This window comes from Oncorhynchus mykiss, chromosome 18 (assembly GCF_013265735.2).
Source record: "Oncorhynchus mykiss isolate Arlee chromosome 18, USDA_OmykA_1.1, whole genome shotgun sequence".
Taxonomy (NCBI): Eukaryota; Metazoa; Chordata; class Actinopteri; order Salmoniformes; family Salmonidae; genus Oncorhynchus; species Oncorhynchus mykiss.
The window spans coordinates 11,873,042-11,899,103 of NC_048582.1; the positions used below are offsets into that span (position 1 = coordinate 11,873,042).

The 26,062-nt window shown below is 43.4% G+C and overlaps 2 protein-coding genes across 3 annotated transcripts in view; one reads left to right on the forward strand and one right to left on the reverse strand.

Moving 5' to 3' along the window:
- Window positions 1–4,071: 4,071 nt before the first annotated feature.
- On the reverse strand, window positions 4,072–25,733 carry pjvk (pejvakin). Its single transcript, XM_036951863.1, has 7 exons — window positions 25,599–25,733; window positions 9,457–9,708; window positions 9,036–9,231; window positions 7,705–7,846; window positions 7,256–7,373; window positions 6,928–7,071; window positions 4,072–4,909 (listed from the first exon to the last, which is right to left on the reverse strand). The coding sequence occupies exons 2-7, from the start codon at window positions 9,665–9,667 to the stop codon at window positions 4,602–4,604; spliced, it is 1,119 nt and encodes a 372-aa protein (XP_036807758.1). The 5' UTR covers window positions 9,668–9,708; window positions 25,599–25,733; the 3' UTR covers window positions 4,072–4,601.
- The window catches only part of LOC110497058 (collagen alpha-2(V) chain), a 40,337-nt gene continuing 27,106 nt past the window's right edge, over window positions 12,832–26,062 (forward strand). Inside the window, exons 1-12 of one of the 2 annotated variants that reach the window (XM_036951855.1) lie at window positions 12,832–13,189; window positions 19,805–20,053; window positions 20,281–20,502; window positions 20,829–20,845; window positions 21,093–21,125; window positions 21,269–21,301; window positions 21,725–21,778; window positions 21,988–22,080; window positions 22,496–22,573; window positions 23,402–23,446; window positions 23,563–23,616; window positions 24,410–24,463. In XM_036951855.1, the coding sequence (XP_036807750.1) occupies window positions 13,099–13,189; window positions 19,805–20,053; window positions 20,281–20,502; window positions 20,829–20,845; window positions 21,093–21,125; window positions 21,269–21,301; window positions 21,725–21,778; window positions 21,988–22,080; window positions 22,496–22,573; window positions 23,402–23,446; window positions 23,563–23,616; window positions 24,410–24,463 (1,023 nt within the window). In that variant the 5' untranslated portion in view covers window positions 12,832–13,098. The remainder of the gene's footprint in view (window positions 13,190–19,804; window positions 20,054–20,280; window positions 20,503–20,828; window positions 20,846–21,092; window positions 21,126–21,268; window positions 21,302–21,724; window positions 21,779–21,987; window positions 22,081–22,495; window positions 22,574–23,401; window positions 23,447–23,562; window positions 23,617–24,409; window positions 24,464–26,062) is intronic. The other variant, XM_036951856.1, reaches the window with a different exon arrangement.

A 26,062-nucleotide genomic window follows, 5' to 3' on the forward strand; every position in this document is an offset into this window, starting at 1 on the left:
GTATTTGATCATGTATATGTTTTTGCTGTTTGTTCTTTGTTAAAGAGCCAAAAAGATTGGGGAAGTGGTTTACCCATACATCTCCATTTTGGATAGATCATTCTTTGTGTTGTTGTTTGTTTAGTGTTTTCCAATTTTCCCAGAAGTGGTTAGAGTCAATGGATTCTTCAATTACATTGAGCTGATTTCTGACGTGCTGTTCCTTCTTTTTCCGTAGTGTATTTCTGTATTGTTTAAGTGATTCACCATAGTGAAGGCGTACGCTCTCTCTCCCTCTTTCTCGCTATCTGTCATTCCCATGTTAGTGTGGTCTCTGTCACTGCCCTGTTAGTGTGGTCTCTGTCACTCCCCTGTTAGTGTGGTCTCTGTCACTCCCCTGTCAGTGGATTCTGTCACTTCCCTGTGTAGTGTGGTCTCTGTCACTCCCCTGTTAGTGTGGTCTCTGTCACTCCCCTGTTAGTTTTGTCTCTGTCACTCCCCTGTCAGTGGATTCTGTCACTCCCCTGTTAGTTTTGTCTCTGTCACTCCCCTGTTAGTTTTGTCTCTGTCACTCCCCTGTTAGTGTGGTCCCTGTCACTCCCCTGTTAGTGTGGTCTCTGTCACTCCCCTGTTAGTTTTGTCTCTGTCACTCCTCTGTCAGTGTGGTCTCTGTCACTCCCCTGTTAGTGTGGTCTCTGTCACTCCCCAGTTAGTGTGGTCTCTGTCACTCCCCAGTTAGTGTGGTCTCTGTCACTCCCCTGTTAGTGTGGTCTCTGTCACTCCCCTGCTAGTGTGGTCTCTGTCACTCCCCTGTCAGTGTGGTCTCTGTCACTCCCCTGTCAGTGTGGTCTCTGTCACTCCCCTGTTAGTGTGGTCTCTGTCACTCCCCAGTTAGTGTGGTCTCTGTCACTCCCCTGTTAGTGTGGTCTCTGTCACTCCCCTGTTAGTGTGGTCTCTGTCACTCCCCTGTTAGTGTGGTCTCTGCCACTCCCATGTTAGTGTGGTCTCTATTACTCCCCTGTTAGTGTGGTCTCTGTCACTCCCCTGTTAGTGTGGTCTCTGTCACTCCCCTGTTAGTTTTGTCTCTGTCACTCCCCTGTTAGTGTGGTCTCTGTCACTCCCCTGTTAGTGTGGTCTCTGTCACTCCCCTGTTAGTGTGGTCTCTGTCACTCCCCTGTTAGTGTGGTCTCTGTCACTCCCCTGTTAGTGTGGTCTCTGTCACTCCCCTGTTAGTGTGGTCTCTGCCACTCCCATGTTAGTGTGGTCTCTGTCACTCCCCTGTTAGTGTTGCCTCCGGTGCCAAAGATCCCATTTCTTTCTAATCAATGTGTGTTCCAGATTCATCACACATCAGGGAGCTGTCAGCTTCCATTAACACTGATGTGTGTTGCAGATTCATCACACATCAGAGAGCCGTCAGCTTCCATTAACACTGATGTGTGTTGCAGATTCATCACACATCAGGGAGCTGTCAGCTTCCATTAACACTGATGTGTGTTGCAGATTCATCACACGTCAGAGAGCCATCAGCTTCCATTAACACTGATGTGTGTTGCAGATTCATCACGTCAGAGAGCCGTCAGCTTCCATTAACACTGATGTGTGTTCCAGATTCATCACGTCAGAGAGCCGTCAGCTTCCATTAACACTGATGTGTGTTCCAGATTCATCACGTCAGAGAGCCGTCAGCTTCCATTAACACTGATGTTGAATCCCCACTGTCCAATAGCCTCCACTCTCCCTCTCCTTCTCCTTCTCCCTCTCCCTCTCCCTCTCCCCCTCTCCCCCTCTCCTTCTCCTTCTCCTTCTCCTTCTCCTTCTCCTTCTCCTTCTCCTTCTCCTTCTCCTTCTCCTTCTCCTTCTCCCTCTCCCTCTCCCTCTCCCTCTCCCTCTCCTTCACACTCCCCCTCTCCTTCTCCTTCTCCCTCTCCCTCTCCTTCTCCTTCTCCTTCTCCCTCTCCTTCTCCTTCTCCTTCTCCTTCTCCTTCTCCTTCTCCCTCTCCCTTTCCTTCACACTCACCCTCTCCTTCACTCTCACCCTCTCCTTCTCCCTTTTCTTCACACTCACCCTCTCCTTCACTCTCACCCTCTCCTTCTCCCTCTCCTTCACACTCTCCCTCTCCTTCTCTTTCTCCCTCTCCTTCTCCTTCTTACTCTCCCTCTCCATCTCCCTCTTCATCTCCCTCTCCTTCTCCCTCTCCCTATTCGTTCCATGTTGTCTCTCTAGTCTACACACACAATCTCTTTCTTTCGTGCTATGCTCGGCATGTATATGTGTGTGTGTGTGTTGCCTGCAAGAATGTGTCCTGTCTAAGCAGATCCATGTGATTCTGCCCCGTCCGTCCCTCTCAGAAGTATTAGATTAGTTTAAAGTGGAGGGATATATAATTATAGAACTCACATGACTTCACAGTACATCATCACAGCCCAGGTTTCTGTCACGTCCCATCTGTCCGTTTCTCCAAACCTCTATCCTTCTCCTCGTCCCCATGCTGTCATGTCTTTCCCAGTGGGATTCATTCTATCACTCATTTAACACATGATGACTGAATCATTCAGGATTATAGTTTTTCACAGTGACAGGTAATCAGATGTGATCCTACAGATAGTCCTGTTTATCTCCCTCATTCATGACCAATTATCATCCTGGACTCATTCATGACCAACTTTCACCCTGGACTCATTCATCACCAATTATCACCCTGGACTCATTCATCACCAATTATCACCCTGGACTCATTCATGACTAACTTTCACCCTGGACTCATTCATCACCAATTATCACCATGGACTCATTCATGACTAACTTTCACCCTGGACTCATTCATCACCAATTATCACCCTGGACTCATTCATCACCAATTATCACCCTGGACTCATTCATGACTAACTTTCACCATGGACTCATTCATCACCAATTATCACCATGGACTCATTCATGACTAACTTTCACCCTGGACTCATTCATGGCCAACTTTCACCCTGGACTCATTCATGACCAATTATCACCCTGGACTCATTCATCACCAATTATCACCCTGGACTCATTCATGGCCAACTTTCACCCTGGACTCATTCATGACCAATCATCACTCTGGACTCATTCATCACCAATTATCACCATGGACTCATTCATCAGTTATCGCCCTGGACTCATTCATAACCAATTATCACCATGGACTCATTCATTAGTTATCGCCCTGGACTCATTCATGACCAACTCTCACTCTGGACTCATTCATGACCAATCATCACTCTGGACTCATTCATGACCAACTCTCACTCTGGACTCATTCATGACCAACTTTCACCCTGGACTCATTCATGACCAACTTTCACCCTGGACTCATTCATGACCAACTCTCACTCTGGACTCATTCATGACCAACTCTCACTCTGGACTCATTCATGACCAACTTTCACCCTGGACTCATTCATGACCAACTTTCACCCTGGACTCATTCATGACCAACTTTCACCCCGGACTCATTCATGACCAATTATCACCCTGGACTCATTCATGACCAATTATCACCCTGGACTCATTCATGACCAATCATCACTCTGGACTCATTCATGACCAATTATCACCCTGGACTCATTCATGACCAATCATCACCCTGGACTCATTCATGACCAATCATCACTCTGGACTCATTCATGACCAATCATCACTCTGGACTCATTCATTACCAATTATCACCCGGAACTCATTCATGACCAATAAATCACCCTGGATTCATTCATGACCAATAATACCCTGGACTCATTCATGACCAATTATCACCATGGACTTATTCATGACCAATTCAGAATGTAAGACAGTGAAACCTATACTATAATCCCACTGAGCTCCAGTGGTTCTCTGCGGGGGCATCTCCAATTTCTCCCTTGATAAATCAACTTGATAAAGCAAGTTCAATAATACAGTGGTGTTAGCTGGAGAAAAAACTAGGAGTTGGTCTTTATCGACACCTTGTGGTTTTTGTCGGGAACCACAGTTGTTGGATATGTTTACAGAGCCCTCTAGCGTCCAATCAGAAAGATCCATGTACTGTACATGCGAGGACTCTACAGAGATACAGTCTATGCTACAGAGAAAACCTCAATCTTTATTTAAAAATAAATAATCCAGCCATAGAAAACGAAATGTCACAAAAACATAACAACAAAGGAGAATCCATGTCATGTAACCATGGCAATATGAATGTAGATTTTCAGCCTCTTCACTATCTTTTCACCATTACAATGTCCCACTGACCTGATGAGGTCAAAACACCCCACTACAAACACTGAACGTCAGGTGATGACCCAAAAGACCTGATGACACACTTTGAAACCAGCAGAATGAGGCCAAAACAAGGTCAAGTGTAGATGAAATAGTTGGAATAGAGATGGAATAGAGTAGAGACTAATGTAGACTAACGGAGGGAGTCACTTGGGAGGATCCATTGAGGGGGAGTGGAGGGCAGCTCCAAATAAGATACAGTACTACAGACATTGGCCAGCCCCAGTTTTCTGACTGTCAGTATGGCACAGGGCTATTAGTTAGGTACTGTATGCCTAATCAGGGATGACCTCTTTCTCTCTCTTCCTCCCTCTCTCTTCCTGAGTCCATCTCTTCAGCTGAGCGTCTTGTGCCACAGGTCGAAACAAGGCACCACGTGTAGCCTGACGTACTTGTGCCCGCCGGTGGAGCACTCCAGACAGCCGTATACCGTCTCCCTCGGTGTCTGGCCCCGGCCACACAGGGCACAGGGGCCCTTGGGGATGTTGTGGTTGAGGAGGTTGACACGGGAGTGGGAGTCCCCTCTCAGGTAGGTGGAGGAGACGTCCGTCATGCTGGCTGCCTTTTCATAGTAGTCTGTCACTACGTCGTCCATGTAGGTGTCTGAGTGGGTGTGGGTGAGCTCCTCAAACGTCCTGTCGTCTTGAGTAGGGGAAAGCAAGGATGAGGATAAGAGTGTCACTGGAACATCGGAAAATGTGCAGGGATTATTTTGCTTTCACTCATTATCTTTACATTACCCTGTGCTTTCACTAGCATTTGTGTCAGTGGAGGCTGGTGGGAAGAGCTACAGGAGGACGGCCTCATTGTAATGGCTGGAATGGAATTAATGGAACGTATCAAACATATGGAAACCACGTGTGACGCCATACCATTTATTCCATTACAATGACCCACTCCTCCTATAGCTCCTCCCACCAGCCTTCACTGGTTTGTGTTTATATATGTTTATACTCTTTATTGGTGTTTTATTAGGATCCCTGGGTGTATATTCTTCTCAAAAATATGGAGCTAACAATTGTTCTTTAAACAGCATTATACTGGTAAGATTAGATCACTCTGGGACCTGTACCTTCTTTAAAACCTCTACAGGATTGGTGGGTCCCCCACGGGACGGTTGAGCTAACGTAGGCTAATGCGGTTAGCATGAGGTTGTCAGTAAAAAAACAAAATCCCTGGACATAGGCATATCTGATATTGGCAGAAAGCTTCAATTCTTGTTAATCTAATTGCATTGTCCAATTTACAGTTGCTATTACAGTGAAATAATACCATGCTATTGTTTGAGAAGAGTGCACAGTTATGAATTAGAAAAATTATTAAGTAAACCAATTAGGCACATTTGGGCAGTCTCGATACAAAATTTTGAACAGAAATACAATGGTTCATTGGATCAGTCTAAAACTTTGCACAGACATTGCTGCCATCCAGTGGACAAAATCTAAATTGTGCCTGGGCTGGAATAATACATTATGGCCTTTCCCTTGCATTCCAAAGATGATGGTACAAACAAAACAAAAAACACATGTTTTTTTCTTTGTATTATCTTTTACCAGATCTAATGTGTTATTTTCTCCTACATTCATTTCACATTTCCACAAACTTCAAAGTGTTTCCTTTCAAATGGTATCAAGAATATGCATATCCTGCTTCAGGTCCTGAACTACAGGCAGTTAGCTCATGGGTATGTGTGTGTCATTTTAGGTGAAAAAGGGGCGGATCCTTAAGATTATACAGCATTATACTGGTAAGATCAGACCACTTTGGGAGATGTAGCTTATTTATACAGCATTATACTGGTAAGATCAGACCACTTTGGGAGATGTAGCTTCTTTATAGAGCATTATACAGGTAAGATCAGACCACTTTGGGAGATGTAGCTTCTTTATAGAGCATTATACTGGTAAGATCAGACCACTTTGGGAGATGTAGCTTCTTTATACAGCATTATACTGGTAAGATCAGACCACTTTGGGAGCTGTACCTTCTTTATACAGCATTATACTGGTAAGATCAGACCACTTTGGGAGATGTACCTTCTTTATACAGCATTATACTGGTAAGATCAGACCACTTTGGGAGATGTACCTTCTTTATACAGCATTATACTGGTAAGATCAGACCACTTTGGGAGATGTAGCTTCTTTATACAGCATTATACTGGTAAGATCAGACCACTTTGGGAGATGTAGCTTCTTTATACAGCATTATACTGGTAAGATCAGACCACTTTGGGAGATGTAGCTTCTTTATACAGCATTATACTGGTTAGATCAGGTCAGATTGTTCTAGTCTTTTAGATTTACTCTACGATAAGAACAGGAGGAGGTGTAGCTATTTCCTGCAGTCAAATGACCTAGTGGCCTCATTCATATTTTTATAATTTCATAATTAATAAACATGTTTGTTTTTTTAAACACAGACAATCCTGTGTTTCTATGTCAAACAGTTTTGTTATATTTCAGTCTTCTGTGATGTATTTAAAGTGTAATTTTGGGATGCATTTTGACTCTATTTTTTTAAGCCCATAACTATGTGTGTGAGGTGTATACTTTTGTTTCAAAGTAGATGTGTTTAAGACTACAAAGAATCACTCTGTGTGACCCAGATTCAGCCCACTGCAGTAAAAGGTTAAGAGATGAAAGAAGGTTCCTTCCTACCTGCTCTGAAGGGGTTTCCGTACACAATCCCAGACAGGAACCTGCGTAGCCGTCCCATAGAGAATCGACCAATGAAACCACCCAGCTGCTCTCTGATCAGCTCCTTCTCAAATCCGCCCAACGACTCAGGGCTTACACAGATATCTGATCAGGAGAAGGGGAACTATGTTTGTGTGTGTGTGTGTGTGTGTGTGTGTGTGTGTGTGTGTGTGTGTGTGTGTGTGTGTGTGTGTGTGTGTGTGTGTGTGTGTGTGAGAGTGAGTGAGTGAGTGAGTGAGTGAGTGAGTGAGTGAGTCAAGTGTAAGTGTGTTTGTTGTGGTTGTCTCACCAAGTCGTCCATCCAATCGAACAAACAGTTCAAAGATGCTGAATGCGATGGTGGTGTGAGCTGGGATCACTATGGCCTTGTCTCGACCTTTGGGGTTTTGACCATCATCAATCTGAAACTGTAGAACACCAGTCAGATAGGTGAGACAAGGCATTCATCCATTCAACCATTACCTGCTGAGAGTGTCAGATGTCAGTGTTTCTGTGTGTATTGTACTGTGTGTGAGTGTGGTGTGTAGGTGTGTGTATTGTGTCTGTGTGTATGCTGTGTGTGTGTACGGTGTAAAGGTGTGTGTACTGTATGTGTGTGTGTACTGTGTGTGTGTGCTGTGTGTGTGTGTACTGTGTGTTTGTAGGTGTGTGTACCCTTATGTGTACCATGTGTGTACCGTGTGTGTAGGTGTGCGTATTGTATGTGTGTGTGTACTGTGTGTGTAGGTGTGTATTTACCCTCATAGTCGTCCGTCTCATGCCAGCGTGGACAGTGAGAGAACACTGACGCGTCGTACGGATGCTCTCCATGACAATGCAGAGAACACTCCGCCCACTTTCTTTGGACTGACGAATCAGACAGTGATCCAGATCCACTTTCCTATAGTGGAAAGAAACCAGAACACAAACCTGTGTCAGAAAGACTTCTACTGTCCAGGTGTAATATACAGTATATACAACCAACATGGTCTCATTAGAATATCGACAGCTTGGTTCCATCTGGAGAAAGATGATTCTGAGATAATTGGCTTTAAAGTTCTGAAACCTCATTGGTTTGAATGGTGTCAGCAATTTTGAACTGACTACTGTATAGGTAGAGAACATTGAACAGAACAAGGCTGTTTCAATAACTACATGTTGACTAAAATACAGATAGAAACTTATAGTCCCAAGCTCTCGATATGTCAAAATAGTGACATTTAATCATTGTAGTTATGTCAAAATAGTGACATTTAATCATTGTAGTTATGTCAAAATAGTGACATTTAATCATTGTAGTTATGTCAAAATAGTGACATTTAATCATTGTAGTTATGTCAAAATAGTGACATTTAATCAGTGTAGTTATGTCAAAATAGTGACATTTAATCATTGTAGTTATGTCAAAATAATGACATTTAATCATTGTAGTTATGTCAAAATAGTGACATTTAATCATTGTAGTTATGTCAAAATAGTGACATTTAATCATTGTAGTTATGTCAAAATAGTGACATTTAATCATTGTAGTTATGTCAAAATAATGACATTTAATCATTGTAGTTATGTCAAAATAGTGACATTTAATCATTGTAGTTATGTCAAAATAGTGACATTTAATCATTGTAGTTATGTCAAAATAATGACATTTAGTCATTGTAGTTATGTCAAAATAATGACATTTAATCATTGTAGTTATGTCAAAATAATGACATTTAATCATTGTAGTTATGTCAAAATAGTGACATTTAATCATTGTAGTTATGTCAAAATAATGACATTTAGTCATTGTAGTTATGTCAAAATAATGACATTTAATCATTGTAGTTATGTCAAAATAATGACATTTAATCATTGTAGTTATGTCAAAATAGTGACATTTAATCATTGTAGTTATGTCAAAATAGTGACATTTAATCAGTGTAGTTATGTCAAAATAGTGACATTTAATCATTGTAGTTATATGTTAACTTACCTGACATATTAGTTGTTTGTCATCACCATTATGACCCTTGGTAATATCTTATCAGAAACAAAACCAGAATGAAATTGATTAAATTCTAAGCTATTTTCCACCACCTGCAGTGTACCTGGAGTTGAGTTCCCTGAGCAGAGTTGGGACCTCTACTTCGTGTTTGGTGACGATCCCAAAGGATGCTTTGACAGCCACAGAGTCTGAACCACTGATGTTGAACCCCACGTCGTTCATCAGGTGATTCCCTAATCTACCGTTCAGGGCCACGTCAGACTTGTCCTCATAGTTCAGGAGCTGGTACGACGACACCCCTGTTTGAATGGAATTAAAGGCATTGTTAAAGGCAGCTGATATTGTATGAGACTAGCTTTACATCTGCAGAAACACATTATTTACTTTTTCAAAGTGAAAGACAGTTATAATGCATTATAAGCCCATTATAATACCTTATAAGCTATTCATAATGCTCTATAATGAATGACATAGGCGTTAATAGCTGCTGATAAACATGCATTCCTCCCCTCACTGGACTCTACCTGCTGTGATCTCCTTCTCCCCCACCAGGATGTCTTTCAGGGAGAAGGGGGTTGAGGCGTACTTGGTTTTCTTCCAGAAGTGTCTCTTCCTCTTCCTGGTGACCAGGCTGAGGGGTTGGTAGCGGTCAGCCTCACTCAGGCTCGGTACAGGGATCAACCGACCTGTGTCTCCCACCTGCTTCACAAAGTTCTTAGTCGCCGCAGCGAACATACCGGTGACCAAGGAACAGCAGACGGGTGCAGGAGTCACTGCTGGAAATGCAAGGCAGCAACAGGTATACTGTAAGTGTCCGCTGTCCAGGCAAATGTGAATCCTTTAGTTTACACTATTAAACACGTTTTTCCTCTTTTTCTTGTCTTTGGTGAGTTCACATTGGGAAGTTCTGCACAGGTGGACAGTTGTTCTGAATAGATGTCTCTCAAACAGGTAGAGTCATTCAGCTGTGCAGCTCAGGGCTAATGAATAATGGAGACACCATGTAAGGGGATATAGGGACAAGCTGTCCCATAACGTGATTGGACAGGTAGTTGCCTTCATTCTTCCTGTCATGTGACCAGTGAGCTCACCAATGGGTTATGCAGTACTTCCTGTGCTACTCTGTCTTTGAGGCCCTAGATGTCTATCAATAATGCTGCCCTGAGCGCTGAAAAGTGATATTGGTGTAAGTATCAACAGTTTAATTGTAGCTGGTTAGGGAATCTGATCAAATTTAAATGGATCAGGGTTACACAACTCAAAGGAAAACTCCACCAAAAAGCTATCTATTGGTGTGGTCCCAAATGTTGTTGGTTTTCAAGACATTTAACTTTCATAATACAGAAGGTATGATACAGTCAACATGATGAAAGTTCTATATCTTGAAAACTTGATTGCTGACATGCATTTTTTTACTTAACTAGGAAAGTCAGTTAAGAACAAATTCTTATTTACAATGACGGCCTACACCGGTCAAACCCAGACGATGTAGGCCAATTGTACGCCGTCCTATGGGACACCCAATCAGGGCCAGATATGACACAGCCTGGATTCGAACCAGGGTGTCAGTAGTGCCACCTCAAGCACTGAGATGCAGTGTCTTAGACCACTGTGCCACTCGGGACTATATCAACAATGGACTAATGAAACAAGTACCAGAGTAGCATGTGAAACATCTGGTTCCTGTGTTGTGAACTAGCATGACAAGTACCAGAGTAGCATGTGAAACATCTGCTTCCTGTGTTGTGAACTAGCATGACAAATAGCAGAGTAGCATGTGAAACATCTGGTTCCTGTGTTGTGAACTAGCATGACAAATAGCAGAGTAGCATGTGAAACATCTGCTTCCTGTGTTGTGAACTAGCATGACAAATAGCAGAGTAGCATGTGAAACATCTGGTTCCTGTGTTGTGAACTAGCATGACAAATAGCAGAGTAGCATGTGAAACATCTGCTTCCTGTGTTGTGAACTAGCATGACAAATAGCAGAGTAGCATGTGAAACATCTGGTTCCTGTGTTGTGAACTAGCATGACAAATAGCAGAGTAGCATGTGAAACATCTGCTTCCTGTGTTGTGAACTAGCATGACAAATAGCAGAGTAGCATGTGAAACATCTGGTTCCTGTGTTGTGAACTAGCATGACAAATAGCAGAGTAGCATGTGAAACATCTGCTTCCTGTGTTGTGAACTAGCATGACAAATAGCAAGAAGAGTGGTGGTCTTTATGGTGTCTATGTTCAAATGTACATTTCTTGTGGTTGTGTCTGGTACCAATAATAGACTAGTCTACATGTTACAGGGAGGTTAATACTTCTAGACCAAGGCTTTCCCCACCCAAAGGTCATACAGGATATGTTATGTTATGACCTTGCCTTCCTTGTAATTTCGCTGTTTGGCTGGGAAATGTTACGTAATGTTTATTTATGAGACTTTTTAAAAAGTGGGAAATGGGTGTGGTTTCCACAGTGTAAACTATGTCTGTATTCACACTGGTCCATGAACACAGACCAGGAATAGAAGGTCCTTTCTAAAGGTCAGAATGACTACCCAGGTAGGCTATTACAGAGATAAGACAAGCGGGACACAAATACGTATTACTGTGCAAATGACCATATGGGGACATGGAATGAATAAACGTCTGTGAATGCCTTCACAATGTCAAGTAATATCGCTGCCCCCGGGGAGAGCTGAAGGCAGCCAAAGCCGAGAGGTGGCATTATGAGGAGTTAGCACGGCAGCGCAACAGGGACGAGAGGCAGCCCCAAAAATGTATTGGGGGGGGGGACACACGGGGAGTGTGGCTAAGTCAGGTAGGAGACCTGAGCCAACTCCCCGTGCAGGCACCGTGTTATGCCGTGAGGCGCACGGTGTCCCCAGTGCGCAGGCCTAGCCTGGTGCGCTACATTGCAGCGCCTCGTATCGGCCGGGCTAGAGTGGGCATTAGGCCAGGTGCTATGAAGCCGGCATCACCTCGGCCCGGGGTATATGGCACCAGCCCTATGCACGGTGTCCCCAGTTCGCCAGCACAGCCCAGTGCGGTCTGTTCCACCCCGCCGCACTGGCCGGGCTACAGCCAGGACAGGTTGTGCAGGCTCGGTGCTCGAGACCTCCAGTGCGCCTCCACGGTCCGGTCCATCCGGTGCCTCCTCCACGCACCAGGCTGTCTCTCCGTCTCCTCCCTCTAGGTGCTCCCTCCTGTCCAGCGCTGCCAGAGTGTCCCGCCTGTCCAGCGCTTCCATAGTCTCCCGCCTGTCCAGCGCTTCCAGAGTCTCCCTCCTGTCCAGCGCTTCCAGAGTCGCCCTCCTGTCCAGCGCTGCCAGAGCCGCCCTCTTGTCCTGAGCTGTCAGAGCCGCCCGTCTGTCCTGAGCTGCCAGAGCCGCCCGTCTGTCCTGAGCTGCCAGAGCCGCCCGTCTGTCCTGAGCTGCCAGAGCCGCCCGTCTGTCCTGAGCTGCCAGAGCCGCCCGTCTGTCCTGAGCTGCCAGAGCCGCCGTCTGTCCTGAGCTGCCAGAGCCGCCCGTCTGTCCTGAGCTGCCAGAGCCGCCCGTCTGTCCTGAGCTGCCAGAGCCGCCCGTCTGTCCTGAGCTGCCAGAGCCGCCCGCCCGTTCTCTTGTTCTTTTGTATTCAGTCTCATTAAATTATATTATGGATACATACCACGCTGCATTTTGGTCCTCCGATCCTTCCTACTACTCCTCCTCGTCAGAGCTCTAGGATGACACACATGACATCCTATATATAGGGCCTTTTACTGTTACTATAATGTCATCTGTAATCAGAAATGGATTCTATTTTCAGTAATCTGCTGAATGCTGGCTGTCTGAGACTGAGAGCACAGGAAAAAAGGAAGAAAATTAGAGGTTAGACAACCCTTTAAAAGAGGGAGTGAGAGAGAGGCGCGAGAGAGAGAGAAGTAGAGAGAGAGAGAGAAGTAGAGAGAGAGTGAGGTGGCGCGAGAGAGAGAAGTAGAGAGAGAGAGAGAGCGAGAGAGAGAGACTGTTTCTCTGGTCTAGTTCAGGCAGTTATTTTCTCTTCTCAAGGCTACCTGGATATTACTGGATGGTACTGTGCACTGCAACGCTAGCCTAGCTCTCTCATCCTCCTCTCCTCTCGTCTTCCTCTCTGCCCTGTACGTGTGTTGGGAAGGTGCCTGTCTCAGGTGCAGACATGGCCACCTCTGTGCTCTCCAGGATTATTCTATGTCTGGCTATATCTCTGTTTCCGGTATTGACAGTGACCAGCCAGGATGTCAACCTAGGTGAGTGGACGGGGCTGCACTGCATGACTTATGGTCTGACTGACGGATGATTGTGTTGATTGCTATTGCTTGTACTGAGTGATATGAATTGCTCATGTGTTTAACTTTTTGTTCTACATTTTTTTAATTGATTGATTTAATTGATTTAATAATTAGAAGTCGTAGGCTGTGTCAGGCGCAGACGACATTACAGATGTCACATTGAATTGAATAATTGATAAAATTGACCAAGAGAGAATTACATGGCTATGAAAACGTCATGCCAAGCTAAGCCTACACCAAACACAGACCAGGCTATCAAAACGTCATGCCAAGCTAAGCCTACACCAAACACAGACCAGGCTATCAAAACGTCATGCCAAGCTAAGCCTACACCAAACACAGACCAGGCTATCAAAACGTCATGCCAAGCTAAGCCTACACCAAACACACTATTCATTGGAATTTTTTGTAGAATTCACAATGTGGAAAATTAATGGTGGAAAAACCCTGTTTTTATGGGTATTATGATGCGTCCACTGTGGTGGACTGCTGTGGTCCTCTTCGGCAGGTAGATGGCGGGTGGTCAAGATTGACACATCACACACAATGCAATTTAAAAACTACAGTATAATCAATTACTACTATATCAACCTTATCAACAGCACAGAGGTGCCCGTTTAGGAGTCGCCTCATCAAAGAATACCTCTAATCACACCTCTAGTCACACCTCTAATCACACCTTTAATCACACCTCTAATCACACCTCTAGTCACACCTCTAGTCACACCTCTAATCACACCTCTAATCACACCTCTAATCACACCTCTAATCACACCGACACACTATTTCTCAGATATTATTTAAGTGGCACCTTAAAGCTTTTCTCTGAAGACAGTTTTCAGGTTGCTTGGTAACCCGTTCCACAGAACTGCAGCAGAGTACAGGAATTACTGTTTTTCCATGGAGATCTTGAGTCCACAGGGAACACATTTTGTAAAAGTCCCTCTGGGAACAAAGGATTAGGGTTGCAAAGCTACCCGTAATATAACAAAGTTACTGGAATCTTCAGTGATCTATGGCAATCTATGGTAACTTTGGTGATGTATACTTGAATACTAAAAAAAATATATATTCATATATAATATTCATTTTTTTATATCTGTGTCCATATTGTCCATGAGTTTCTAGTGGATAGACCACATGGTTCAAGAGAAAAGAGCATAATTAATGAAGAAAGCCTCTAACCAACAATGGCATTAACTCTGCAACTCTTCCAACTATTGTCTTTTTTCACAACTGCCACCAGTTTGGCCACAAAACATTTACAACAAAGACATATTGACATAGTAAAATAAATACAAGTGTGTAAAAATATATACATAATATTTCATGCTGAAACAACCCTCATTAAACACAAATGATATTCACTAAGGTTTATATTTCAGATGTTTTACAGTTTTGTCATTCCATTTTTTTATTTTAAAAGTCATCTTATTAGACATGTATATATATATATATATATATATATATATATATACTGTATATATATTTTACATGTGATAAGCCACACAGAGGGACAGAGATAATTACAGACACCTGTTATAATCTGAAGTACCCAAAAAGGCCCCTAGATGTCATCTGGTAAGATTCCATATATTCCTTGAAAGTTACCAACATTCTGTTAGTTTACTGGTAAAGTACTCGAACGTTTAGAGTAATATACCCTACTGTTGCAACCCTTCTCAGGATAGACCAAGCATGTCAATGAGAGGATGCAACACTTTTATGTGTTTGATACTTTTATGGGCCTTATTGAACATCTATAGGCGTTGTATAAGCAACGTTCATATTTCCTTTTCTATCTTTCTATTTTTTCTTTTCTTTTTCTTTATTTTTTCGTTTTAAGTTTGTGTTCAGTTTACACGCCTCAATATCACAATTATTTTCTCACGATGAAATATAAAGTACTAAAATGTGTCTTTATTTTTTTGTTTTAAGTTTGTGTTCAGTTTACACGCCTCAATATCACAATTATTTTCTCACAATGAAATATAAAGTACTAAAATGTGTCTTTATTTTTTTTACTGTAGGAAGTGGTTTGTTTTATAAGTACCATCATATCGCTCACTCACAGCAAGTTCAGTCCAGTTTACAGGCCACCCAGTCTCTGGACCACGTTGGCCTTGTACTCAACATCACACCCCCCAAAAAACAGAAAATAAAATCAACACTTTTAATGGATGCTATTTTCTCATTGTTCATATTGTAGCTTTTTACAAGAGAGTAAATAAAGTGTTCTAATAAAACGAATGGGATAGGTTCTCTCAGAAATGTCTGGATACAAACATACATACATGGATAGAATCCATATTTTTATTTGGTTTTTACAAGGCATGTCAGTTAGGAACAAATTCTTCTCTACAATAACAGCAACAAAAATACATCCCTCTGAGACAGACTACGTGTTAAAGTGGTGTTGTGTGCATGACTGGCTGGCTGGCTGACTGGCTGGCTGACTGGTTGGCTGACTGGCTGGTTGACTGGCTGACTGGCTGGCTGACTGGCTGGCTGACTGGCTGGCTGACTGGCTGGCTGGCTGGCTGACTGGCTGGCTGACTGGCTGACTGGCTGGCTGGCTGACTGGCTGGCTGGCTGGCTGGCTGACAGGCTGACTGGCTGGCTGACTGGCTGGGCTATTTCAGTGCAAGGCTGAATGAAGGGTTGTAGAGCGCCGTGGCCATAATGATGTGGGGACGGACCAAAACAGGCCACTGATTTTGGTTAGGGGTTTGCCAGAGAGCGACCGGACACACCCAGTGAAATGATGCATGCTGGGTATGAATATGCTTCATACTGTCGGCATCCACAAAGCCTATAACCCTTTAGGAGTATGCTGTCTTTGAACAGCGAAGGATGTAAGTTACTGATGTGGGGAACAAAACGTATTATTGAGTCTGGTTTCTCTCCTTGTCATTTTGTGTCTGCTTGTGTAGCGACAGGTCAGTCAGGTGATAAGTAGGCCTAACTTTACCTGCCACCTGGGCCCGGCTTTTTAAAAGTTATCTGTCCGGATTACATCTATCGGATAAGATGAAATGCATAGAAACAGAATGAATAGAACGGGAGTTCCCGTTCAAGTCAATGATTCGTCCTATTCATTCGTTCTATTCATTCTATATCTATGTCTTTAATCCTATCCGATAGGTGAACTCCAGATAGATGTTAGCTCAACCAAGCTGATGCCTAGGCTTTAGCTCAGCGGGTGGAAGCAGACTTGTTGCAGGCAGGCAACCTGAGTTCAAACCCAGTAGGTCACACCTGCTGCTTGGGGGTTTAGGCCCATGTTGCTATAGAAAACGTGTTAGTGTAAAAAGTCACAGGTATTGTGTAGTAAGTGTGCTGCTGAGGGGAGGATGGCTCATAATAATGGCCGGAACGGAGCAAATGGAATGGCACCAAACACCTGGAAACCATGGAAACCATGTGTTTGATGTATTTGATACCGTTCCACTGATTCCGCTCCAGTCATTACAACGAGCCCGTCCTCCCCAAGCCAACAACCTTTTGTGGTGCATTGTTTGAGCAGATTAACGCTACAGTGAAAAAGACATGAACACCATACTTTCCAAAATGTTCCCCCATGTTCTGTAGTTGTAAAACAGTATACTATTGGACAATGTGTGATAGTGCTTGATAATATAACACCAAGATCACTTTCACCTGACTTCACAGCTGAGCAACACAGTGACATGAAGGTCAGTGTGTAGTGGGAAGTTATAGCAGGCGGCCATATTGGATAATTAACTGAAGAGGAACGGTGTTTTGGTCCATGTGCAAACCACAAATGGATTCAATTTACAGTAACCACAGGCCTCACTTTTATAGTGATCAACACTGAATATAATGGATTTAATAATAACCCCCGGGTTGGTGAAGTCAATATACATATTATTGATTCATTTACATTATTCACTTGGGTACAGCTGACTTAATAATGTTATAACATTTTGTAAATGGAAGTTGGTCCATATGATGAAGCGTTTAGATTCCATGGCTGTGGAGTTAGCTGGGTGTGGCCTCTCATGGCTGGCTCAGAAATACAGTCCAGCCACAGGCACATGCTAAGCATAACCTATAATATAGGCCGCTGTGGTTTTCCCTGAAATAACTCCTGCTTTTGAAAAGTAGCTTCTCTCTTGGGGAGAAGCTCGCCCACATAATGAGTACTTAGAAGTTACGTTTTTCATATAAAACTGGCTAAGTTTATAAAAGTGAGATTCCGCAAGGATACTACATATAGCACTGCAGCAGGTGGTCAGTGTTTCTCCTAGTTTCACTCCCTTAGTTTCCAACAGAGGCCCCACCACCCCGCCTAGATAATGCCATGGGAGGTGCTTGGGTTGTTTCTTGCTTCCAGGCAGCATCTGTATTGGAGCGATGTTTCCCCGATTCACAGATGAATTGTGAAAAGAGCTTCTGTTCTGTGTCATCGTGCTGTGTATCATCTTCCTCTTATCGTCAGGGAACTTTAGTCTCAGGGATCTCATTGAAGTGGGAAGAGCAACGTAGGCACCTATTTATAAAGGTACAAAAATAACATCAAGCCCAGAACCTGAATGGAAAGTCTGATTTCTTAGTCTATATTACTGGTTTGGACTTACATGACGTCACTGTCTTACTCAGTACTTATGTCGACTATATTTAGATGTGGGCCTAGAATTCACAACTTCAAATGACAACTGGGGAGATGTAATTTTGATAAGTAACGTAATGATTTATAATGACGAACTTCCTATTTTGTCATAGAAAATTGTGAAATTGCTCTTATGGTGAGCAATCACCCTACGCAACTACACCCTTGGTATGAGCTTCTTCCAAGATTCATAATTAGACATCGGAGGAAAAATCTTTAACTTCACATTTTGACAATGAAGAGCTTCACTGAAAATGATAGAAACATAAAGAGTAGGTCATAAACAGTAGGTATGAGTATGTCCTGACCTACTCATAAACAGTAGGTATGAGTATGTCCTGACCTACTCATAAACAGTAGGTATGAGTATGTCCTGACCTACTCATAAAGAGTAGGTATGAGTATGTCCTGACCTACTCATAAACAGTAGGTATGAGTATGTCCTGACCTACTCATAAACAGTAGGTATGAGTATGTCCTGACCTACTCATAAAGAGTAGGTATGAGTATGTCCTGACCTACTCATAAAGAGTAGGTATGAGTATGTCCTGACCTACTCATAAACAGTAGGTATGAGTATGTCCTGACCTACTCATAAACAGTAGGTATGAGTATGTCCTGACCTACTCATAAAGAGTAGGTATGAGTATGTCCTGACCTACTCATAAAGAGTAGGTATGAGTATGTCCTGACCTACTCATAAAGAGTAGGTATGAGTATGTCCTGACCTACTCATAAAGAGTAGGTATGAGTATGTCCTGACCTACTCATAAACAGTAGGTATGAGTATGTCCTGACCTACTCATAAACAGTAGGTATGAGTATGTCCTGACCTACTCATAAACAGTAGGTATGAGTATGTCCTGACCTACTCATAAAGAGTAGGTATGAGTATGTCCTGACCTACTCATAAACAGTAGGTATGAGTATGTCCTGACCTACTCATAAACAGTAGGTATGAGTATGTCCTGACCTACTCATAAAGAGTAGGTATGAGTATGTCCTGACCTACTCATAAACAGTAGGTATGAGTATGTCCTGACCTACTCATAAAGAGTAGGTATGAGTATGTCCTGACCTACTCATAAACAGTAGGTATGAGTATGTCCTGACCTACTCATAAACAGTAGGTATGAGTATGTCCTGACCTACTCATAAACAGTAGGTATGAGTATGTCCTGACCTACTCATAAACAGTAGGTCATAAAGAGTAGGTATGAGTATGTCCTGACCTACTCATAAAGAGTAGGTATGAGTATGTCCTGACCTACTCATAAACAGTAGGTATGAGTATGTCCTGACCTACTCATAAAGAGTAGGTATGAGTATGTCCTGACCTACTCATAAACAGTAGGTATGAGTATGTCCTGACCTAGTCATAAAGAGTAGGTCATAAAGAGTAGGTCAGGACATTCTATCCTGGGGACAATCTGAGACGGTGTTAATGTGTTATATTCTTCATAAAAACCCTAAACTGAACGCTTCACGCATTGGCGAGTTTGTGGCAAGTGAGCTATACTTGATTTAACAGAATTTTGGACGTGTACCTAAACACAATGACACCAACACCACATTGTCCACATTATAGTAAATGTGAGATTGTCACACTCTGGGACAGTGTTCTCGCTCTTCAGTCTGCCACCTAGTGGCCATAGAAGAAACACACAATTTACTAGACTAATAATTTAGTCACATGGACACTCATCAGGTCACATGGTCCTTAAAAACTCTCATCCCTCATCAGGCCTCCTAAACATCCCCTTGATTCTATTGGCCAGAAATGATCATTCATGTTTTTTGTCATCTCTGAAAATCCCAGAAACATGGTGGTGTTGTTTCCTGGTGTTATTGTAGAGGGTTATTCTACCTCTTACCTCATATGGGTTGAGGACATAACATGTGAAGATACGTGTGTAAATGCTGTTTACTTACTCTGGCAGGGCACGAAGACAGCTGTGCCGAAAACGGCAAAGTCTACAGCAACAACGAGATTTGGAACCCGGAGCCATGTAAGATCTGTGTGTGTGACCTGGGGACTATTACCTGTGAAGACATCCGATGTGAAGACCTAGCCTGTAAGGACACCAGCACCCCTGAGGGAGAATGTTGCCCTGTGTGTTCTGAGGCCGCAGGAACCCAGGGCCAGCAGGCTACTACCTGGGATAATCTGCTACCAAAGATCAAAACAGGTGACTACATTCTCACCACATTACATTGATCCATGTTTTACAATTTCAAGTGCCCACTAAGAGAATTATTCCTCATGGTCATGATGGAATGGCGTTCGATTAATGGTGTTGTTACATTTCTTACAACATTCTAATTTCAGACTCACTATATCCTCTCAGTTCTCTCAGTATTTTCTAATAGGACCTATGTCTGATTCATATTCTGTTCTTCAATCTCCATGACTCAGTAGAGGAGAAGAAGGATGAGAGCTGCAGGGACAACGGGCAGGTGTACGCCCACAACGACATGTGGACCCCAGAGCCGTGCAGGGTGTGTGTGTGTGACAGTGGAACCACCATCTGTGAGGAGGTGCAGTGTGAGATGGTGGGGAACTGTGAGAAGGTGACCATCCCTGAGGGAGAGTGCTGCCCTGTGTGTGACAGCTTCTCCAGCGCTAACAGGAGGATAGGTGAGATATGTATATATACATACATACATACATGCTTAAACATATATATGAATTATATGTCTAAAGGGCGGGGCTCACATGTCTACATCATTACCTCAGACGAACTGTGACTGCAAGGTGTTGCACGGAAACCCAAGTGTGAAACGTAGCGATTAAGTTTGGATCCCCTGGAGGTGTCTCACTGACTGATGATAAGAGGGGAAAACATACTAGATTTCATAGTGTTTCAACATATAACACAGTATCAAGTCATTGAAGATCACATGTCAAATGAAGGATGAAAGATCTACGTTAAAATCTGATTTCTTCCTTTCCCTTCCTCAAAGAAATGATGGCGTTCAAGGTGAGTAACGATAAAAGATATTCTCAATCTTCGGTTTTCCAATTTTTACTTGGACACACCCCTGAATATTAGCCTGAGTGCCCGTCTGTTTGTGTTGTCACGCCAACTCCTTGTCACTCATTGTCATACACGTATTTGGCTTGACAATGAACAATGGGGTTGGTAAGAGCACAAACAGATCTGGAACCAGGCTACCTGAATAGCTGAGCTGATTGTCACATTGTTATGTGATGCATTTGATTTCCAGGGTCAGAAAGGTGAACCTGGTGATATCCCTTACGTAAGTCTGTGTTCATACCTCTCAGAGACAGCGCATCTGGTAATTAACAATTCACGTGACTTTTGACACCTATTATGACAACTGTTATCAAAAACATCATACTGTCACTTTTATAAGTGTTTTTGTTTGTTTTTTGTTTCCAGGTCGTGGGGCCAGTAGGTCAACCCGGACCAATGGTGAGCACTCTGTAGACATTATTATTTGACATGATTATGTTATAAGTTTCTCATACGGGTCATTGTTATGGCTGGAATTTAATCAATGGAACTGTACCAATGACATCAAACACATGGATACAATGTGTTTGACTCCGTTCCATTGATTCTATTCCAGCCATTACAATGAGCCCGTCCTCTTATAGCTCCTCCCACCAGCCTCCTCTGGTATACTGTATAGAAGTTTGGCTGGCCACTCCCCTCCTAATTTTCAGTCAGATTCCCTTTACCACACTAGATGGTACTATAGAGTGTCAGTATTGAGGGTTAGCTGATGCTACTACTGCGGTCTCTGTCCACCGCTACAGTGGGAAGACACTACTGCTAGTGTAAAATATAATGTGAAGTGATCATGTTTTCTTGTTATCTGTGTCAATGTTTCAGGGTCCTCCCGGGGCTCAGGGGAACAGAGGATACACTGGTTTCAAGGGCAGAAAAGTATGTCTAACACCATGACATTTACATCTAGAGAAGCGTGTTACAATACTGCGATTCAATGTGACCGAAGACTAACAAACTATCCTGAGATAACTCACTGCTCTTCAGTACCTTCATATGTTGAATCTGGTAGACATGTCGAATCATCTCTGTAGTAGTGACGTTCAATACTGTCACTCATGTGTTTGCATATGTTTCCTAAAATCCAGGGTTTACAGGGCCCAGCTGGCATCGACGGGGAACCAGGAGTCCCAGGGAACCCTGGTGAGCCAGGATCCCCCGGCCAGCCCTCACACCCTGGGGTGAGTTTGTCTGTCTGTCTCCCCAGCCCGACTCTTCACTGGTGCAGTCTGTAACCTTCATTTCTGGTCAAAAGTGATTTCCCTCCCTACACTTGTTAGTAAACTGACTGAGAGGGTTGGTTTTGGAAAAAATACAGCCATTTTGTATTTTGTTTAGCTTTTTGGACGAATGTGCTTGCTGTACCTGAAATCTTTTTCACCCCAAAACATCAAAGTAAGTAACATGAAGAGACTTGGGGGCTTGTAGGGATAGCTCAGAGCTTCCAAACCTTTTCTATCCCTCTTCTCATTGTACCTGTCCAGTTGAGGGGGGGACACTGCACCTATTCTCTTCATACGGAGTCTGTGGTCACCAGTGAAGAACTTCCACACCGTGGTGATAATGAATGAATGACCGTCCTCCTCTCCCCCCCAGGGTCAGCTGGTCTCTCAAATGGCAGCAGGCTTCGGTGAGAAATCAGCTGGGATGATGGGAATGATATCTGGCAACAGGGTGAGTTACTATTAAATCACCTGGGATGATGGGGATGATATCTGGCAACAGGGTGAGCTACTATTAAATCACCTGGGATGATGGGGAGGATATCTGGCAACAGGGTGAGCTACTATTAAATCACCTGGGATGATGGGGAGGATATCTGGCAACAGGGTGAGCTACTATTAAATCACCTGGGATGATGGGGAGGATATCTGGCAACAGGGTAAGTTACTATTAAATCTGCTGTCCTCTACAAAAAAGTCCCAAACAAACCTCATTGCATGGTAGTCCTTGCTAGGTGTGTGTGTCCATGGGCAGTAGATTGTAAACAAGGAAAGACATACTGTAGAGTATTTACCACAGGAGGCTGGTGTTACCTTAATTTGGGAGGACAGGCTCGTGCTGATGGCTGGAGCGGAATTAGTTTCACGGTTTCCATGGTTTCCATGTGTTTCGTGTGTTTGATGCCATTGAATTTGCTCCGTTCCAGACAATATTATGAGCCGTCCTCCCCTCAGCTGCATCCTGTCTAATACATTGTCATTGGTGGGCTTGATTGAATTACAGTTCCTTTAGGTTTGTGCCTATATCACTCATTACTCTGTCTCTGTATTTATTTATTTATTTTATTAATCTGTTATTTTACCAGGTAAGTTGACTGATAACACGTTCAGATTTGCAGCAACGACCTGGGGAATAGTTACAGGGGAGAGGAAGGGGAGGAATGAGCCAATTGTAAACTGGGAATTATTAGGTGACCGTGATGGTTTGATGGCCAGATTGGGAATTTAGCCAGGACACCAGGGTTAACACCCCTGTATGTTGTCTCCATGTATATTTTAGGGTGAGGCAGGACCAAGAGGGCCTCCTGGACAGTCCGGTCAACCAGTAAGTCAAAGATGGCTGACTATATCTACCTTTCAGACATCAATTCTTAATGGAGATCATTTCTGTAAGTAAACAGACAGATATGTAATCATTTCCTTTTCCTCCCTGTCTTGTAGGGCCCTACAGGGGGGCAGGGGGCCCCAGGAGACGTTGGAGACCCCGGATCCATGGTAAGAACCATGCATAATCTCTGCATCAGTCATCTCTCTGATGCTTTTTTGACTGGGTTTGAATCCTGGTTACCTACATACTTGAAGACTGTTAGCCCATTGAGCTAAAGCCTAGGCATTAGCACAGGGAGCTAACTCAACAAAAAAAGGGCCTAAGCCATTGTTCCCCAACTGGCGGCCCACGGAAATCAGAAATCGGTTCCAAAGTATTTGTGCGCATAATATAGAGTTAAACAGTTTGTGATCGCATTCAAATGTAAGCAAGGTGAGAAATGATCTGTTTGGGCTTCTTGATGTCAATTTGTAGTCTACAAATGATTTGTAATTATGTTCCTGACCATCCGCTCAATAAAAAATCATACCGCGGCTGAGTCAACTGACTAATCTTCCAGGTTTAGGCATTATCTCAGGGAGCTGACACAAGTCTTCAGTTCTCAGGCAAAGTTATCATCATCACACCAGCTTCAATCACTGAACTACCTCCGCTACCAATCACACACTGTCTTGAGGTGTTACACCAAGATCTACCAATCACACACTGTCTTGAGGTGTTACACCAAGATCTACCAATCACACACTGTCTTGAGGTGTTACACCAAGATCTACCAATCACACACTGTCTTGATGTATTACACCAATATCTACCAATCACACACTGTCTTGATGTATTACACCAAGATCTACCAATCACACACTGTCTTGCGGTGATCTACCAATCACAGTCTGTCTTGAGGTGTTACACCAGAGCTATATGTTGTATTGACTGTGTGTGATTGGACATGTTTTTATACAGGGTGGCTTTGGTCACAGAGGACCTGAGGGCCCACCAGGAAAACCAGGACCAGATGTAAGTACTCTACACTCCAACAGACATCGGCCGTGTCCCTATATAGTGCAATACTTTTGACCAGGACCCATAGGGCCAGTGGTGAGGAACAACCCGCATTAGATATGACGTCTTCTGAGTATGAATGAGCCTAGTATGTTGATATTGGTTGCTTTCTGCATATGTTCCTTCATAGTATGTAGTAAGATTAGTGCAGAGTTTTTCCTAGCCACCGTGCTTCTACGTCTGCATTGCTTGCTGTTTGGGGTATTAGGCTGGGTTTCTGTACAGCACTGTGACATCTGCTGATGGAAAGAGCTTTATAAATACATTTGATTGATAGGCGCCGGTTGTGTCTAACTCTGCCTAACATGCCATGTTGTGTCATTAACTCGTTTAATAACTTTTATCAGAGATGGTAGAATGCCAAGTTAAACCTCTTGGCTATTAACACGAAACTGCCTAACACACCTTTGTTCGGGATTATACAACGGGTGGTAATGCCTTTGAAGCTGGTGTTTGTGTTACGGTTTTCTTGCGGTGAAGGAGAGGCGGACCAAAATGCAGCGTGGTTACTTTGATTCATGGTTCTTTAATAAAGAAGCTACACATGAACACACTAACAAAATGAAAACCTAAACAGCCCTATCTGGTGCAAACAAACACAGAGACAGGAACAATCACCCACCAAACACTCAAAGAATATGGCTGCCTAAATATGGTTCCCAATCAGAGACAACGATAAACACCTGCCTCTGATTGAGAACCACTTCAGGCAACCATAGACTTTTCTAGATAACCCCACTATACCACAATCCCAATACCTACAAAAAAAACCAAGACAAAACACACCACATAATTAACCCATGTCACACCCTGGCCTGACCAAAATAATAAAGACAACACAAAATACTAAGACCAGGGCGTGACAGTTTGGAGGATATATTGGCTTGGTTCGAAGGCCCGAGGCGAACCATGGCAACATGTCCTCCAAACACCAGTTTCTCGGGCATGTCACTTAAGCAAACCCAACATGGAGACTTAGATTTAATTTTTTTAACCTTTGTTCTACATCAAACTTTACTGCAGTGAACATTTAGGCTTACACACCTATCCAGAATCAGTTTTACATTATGTTGGAGTGCTGTTTGTTTACCTTTCTGAAGTGCGGTTCATCTGTTGAACCCATACAAAAAAAGATTGCAGTCAGAGTACAGTATAACTGCAGTACACTGTAATATACACTGTACACTGTCCTACAATCTAAGCTAGATGCCCTCAATCTGTCACGACTTCCGCCGAAGTCGGTCCCTCTCCTTGTTCGGGCGGCGTTCGGCGGTCGACGTCACCGGTCTTCTAGCCATCCTGCCCTGCCTCTCTAAAGTCTTCCAAAGCCAATTTAATAAACAGATCACTGACCATTTCCAATCCCACCGTACCTTCTCTGCTGTGCAATCCAGTTTCCGAGCTGGTCACAGGTGCACCTCAGCCACGCTCAAGGTACTAAATAATATCATAACCGTCATCGATAAAATACAGTACTGTGCAGCCGTATTCATCAACCTGGCCAAGGCTTTCGACTCTGTCAATCACCGTATTCTTATCGGCAGACTCAATAGC

Excerpts from the sequence above, each read along its gene's own strand:
- pjvk (XM_036951863.1), bottom strand. The coding sequence starts at position 9,667 with ATGTTCGCTGCGGCGACTAAGAACTTTGTGAAGCAGGTGGGAGACACA. Across the intron at positions 7,072-7,255 it reads TCGATTGGATGGACGACTTG|ATATCTGTGTAAGCCCTGAG; the intron begins GTGAGACAACCA and ends TCTCCTGATCAG. Across the intron at positions 4,910-6,927 it reads CGGAAACCCCTTCAGAGCAG|ACGACAGGACGTTTGAGGAG; the intron begins GTAGGAAGGAAC and ends CCCCTACTCAAG.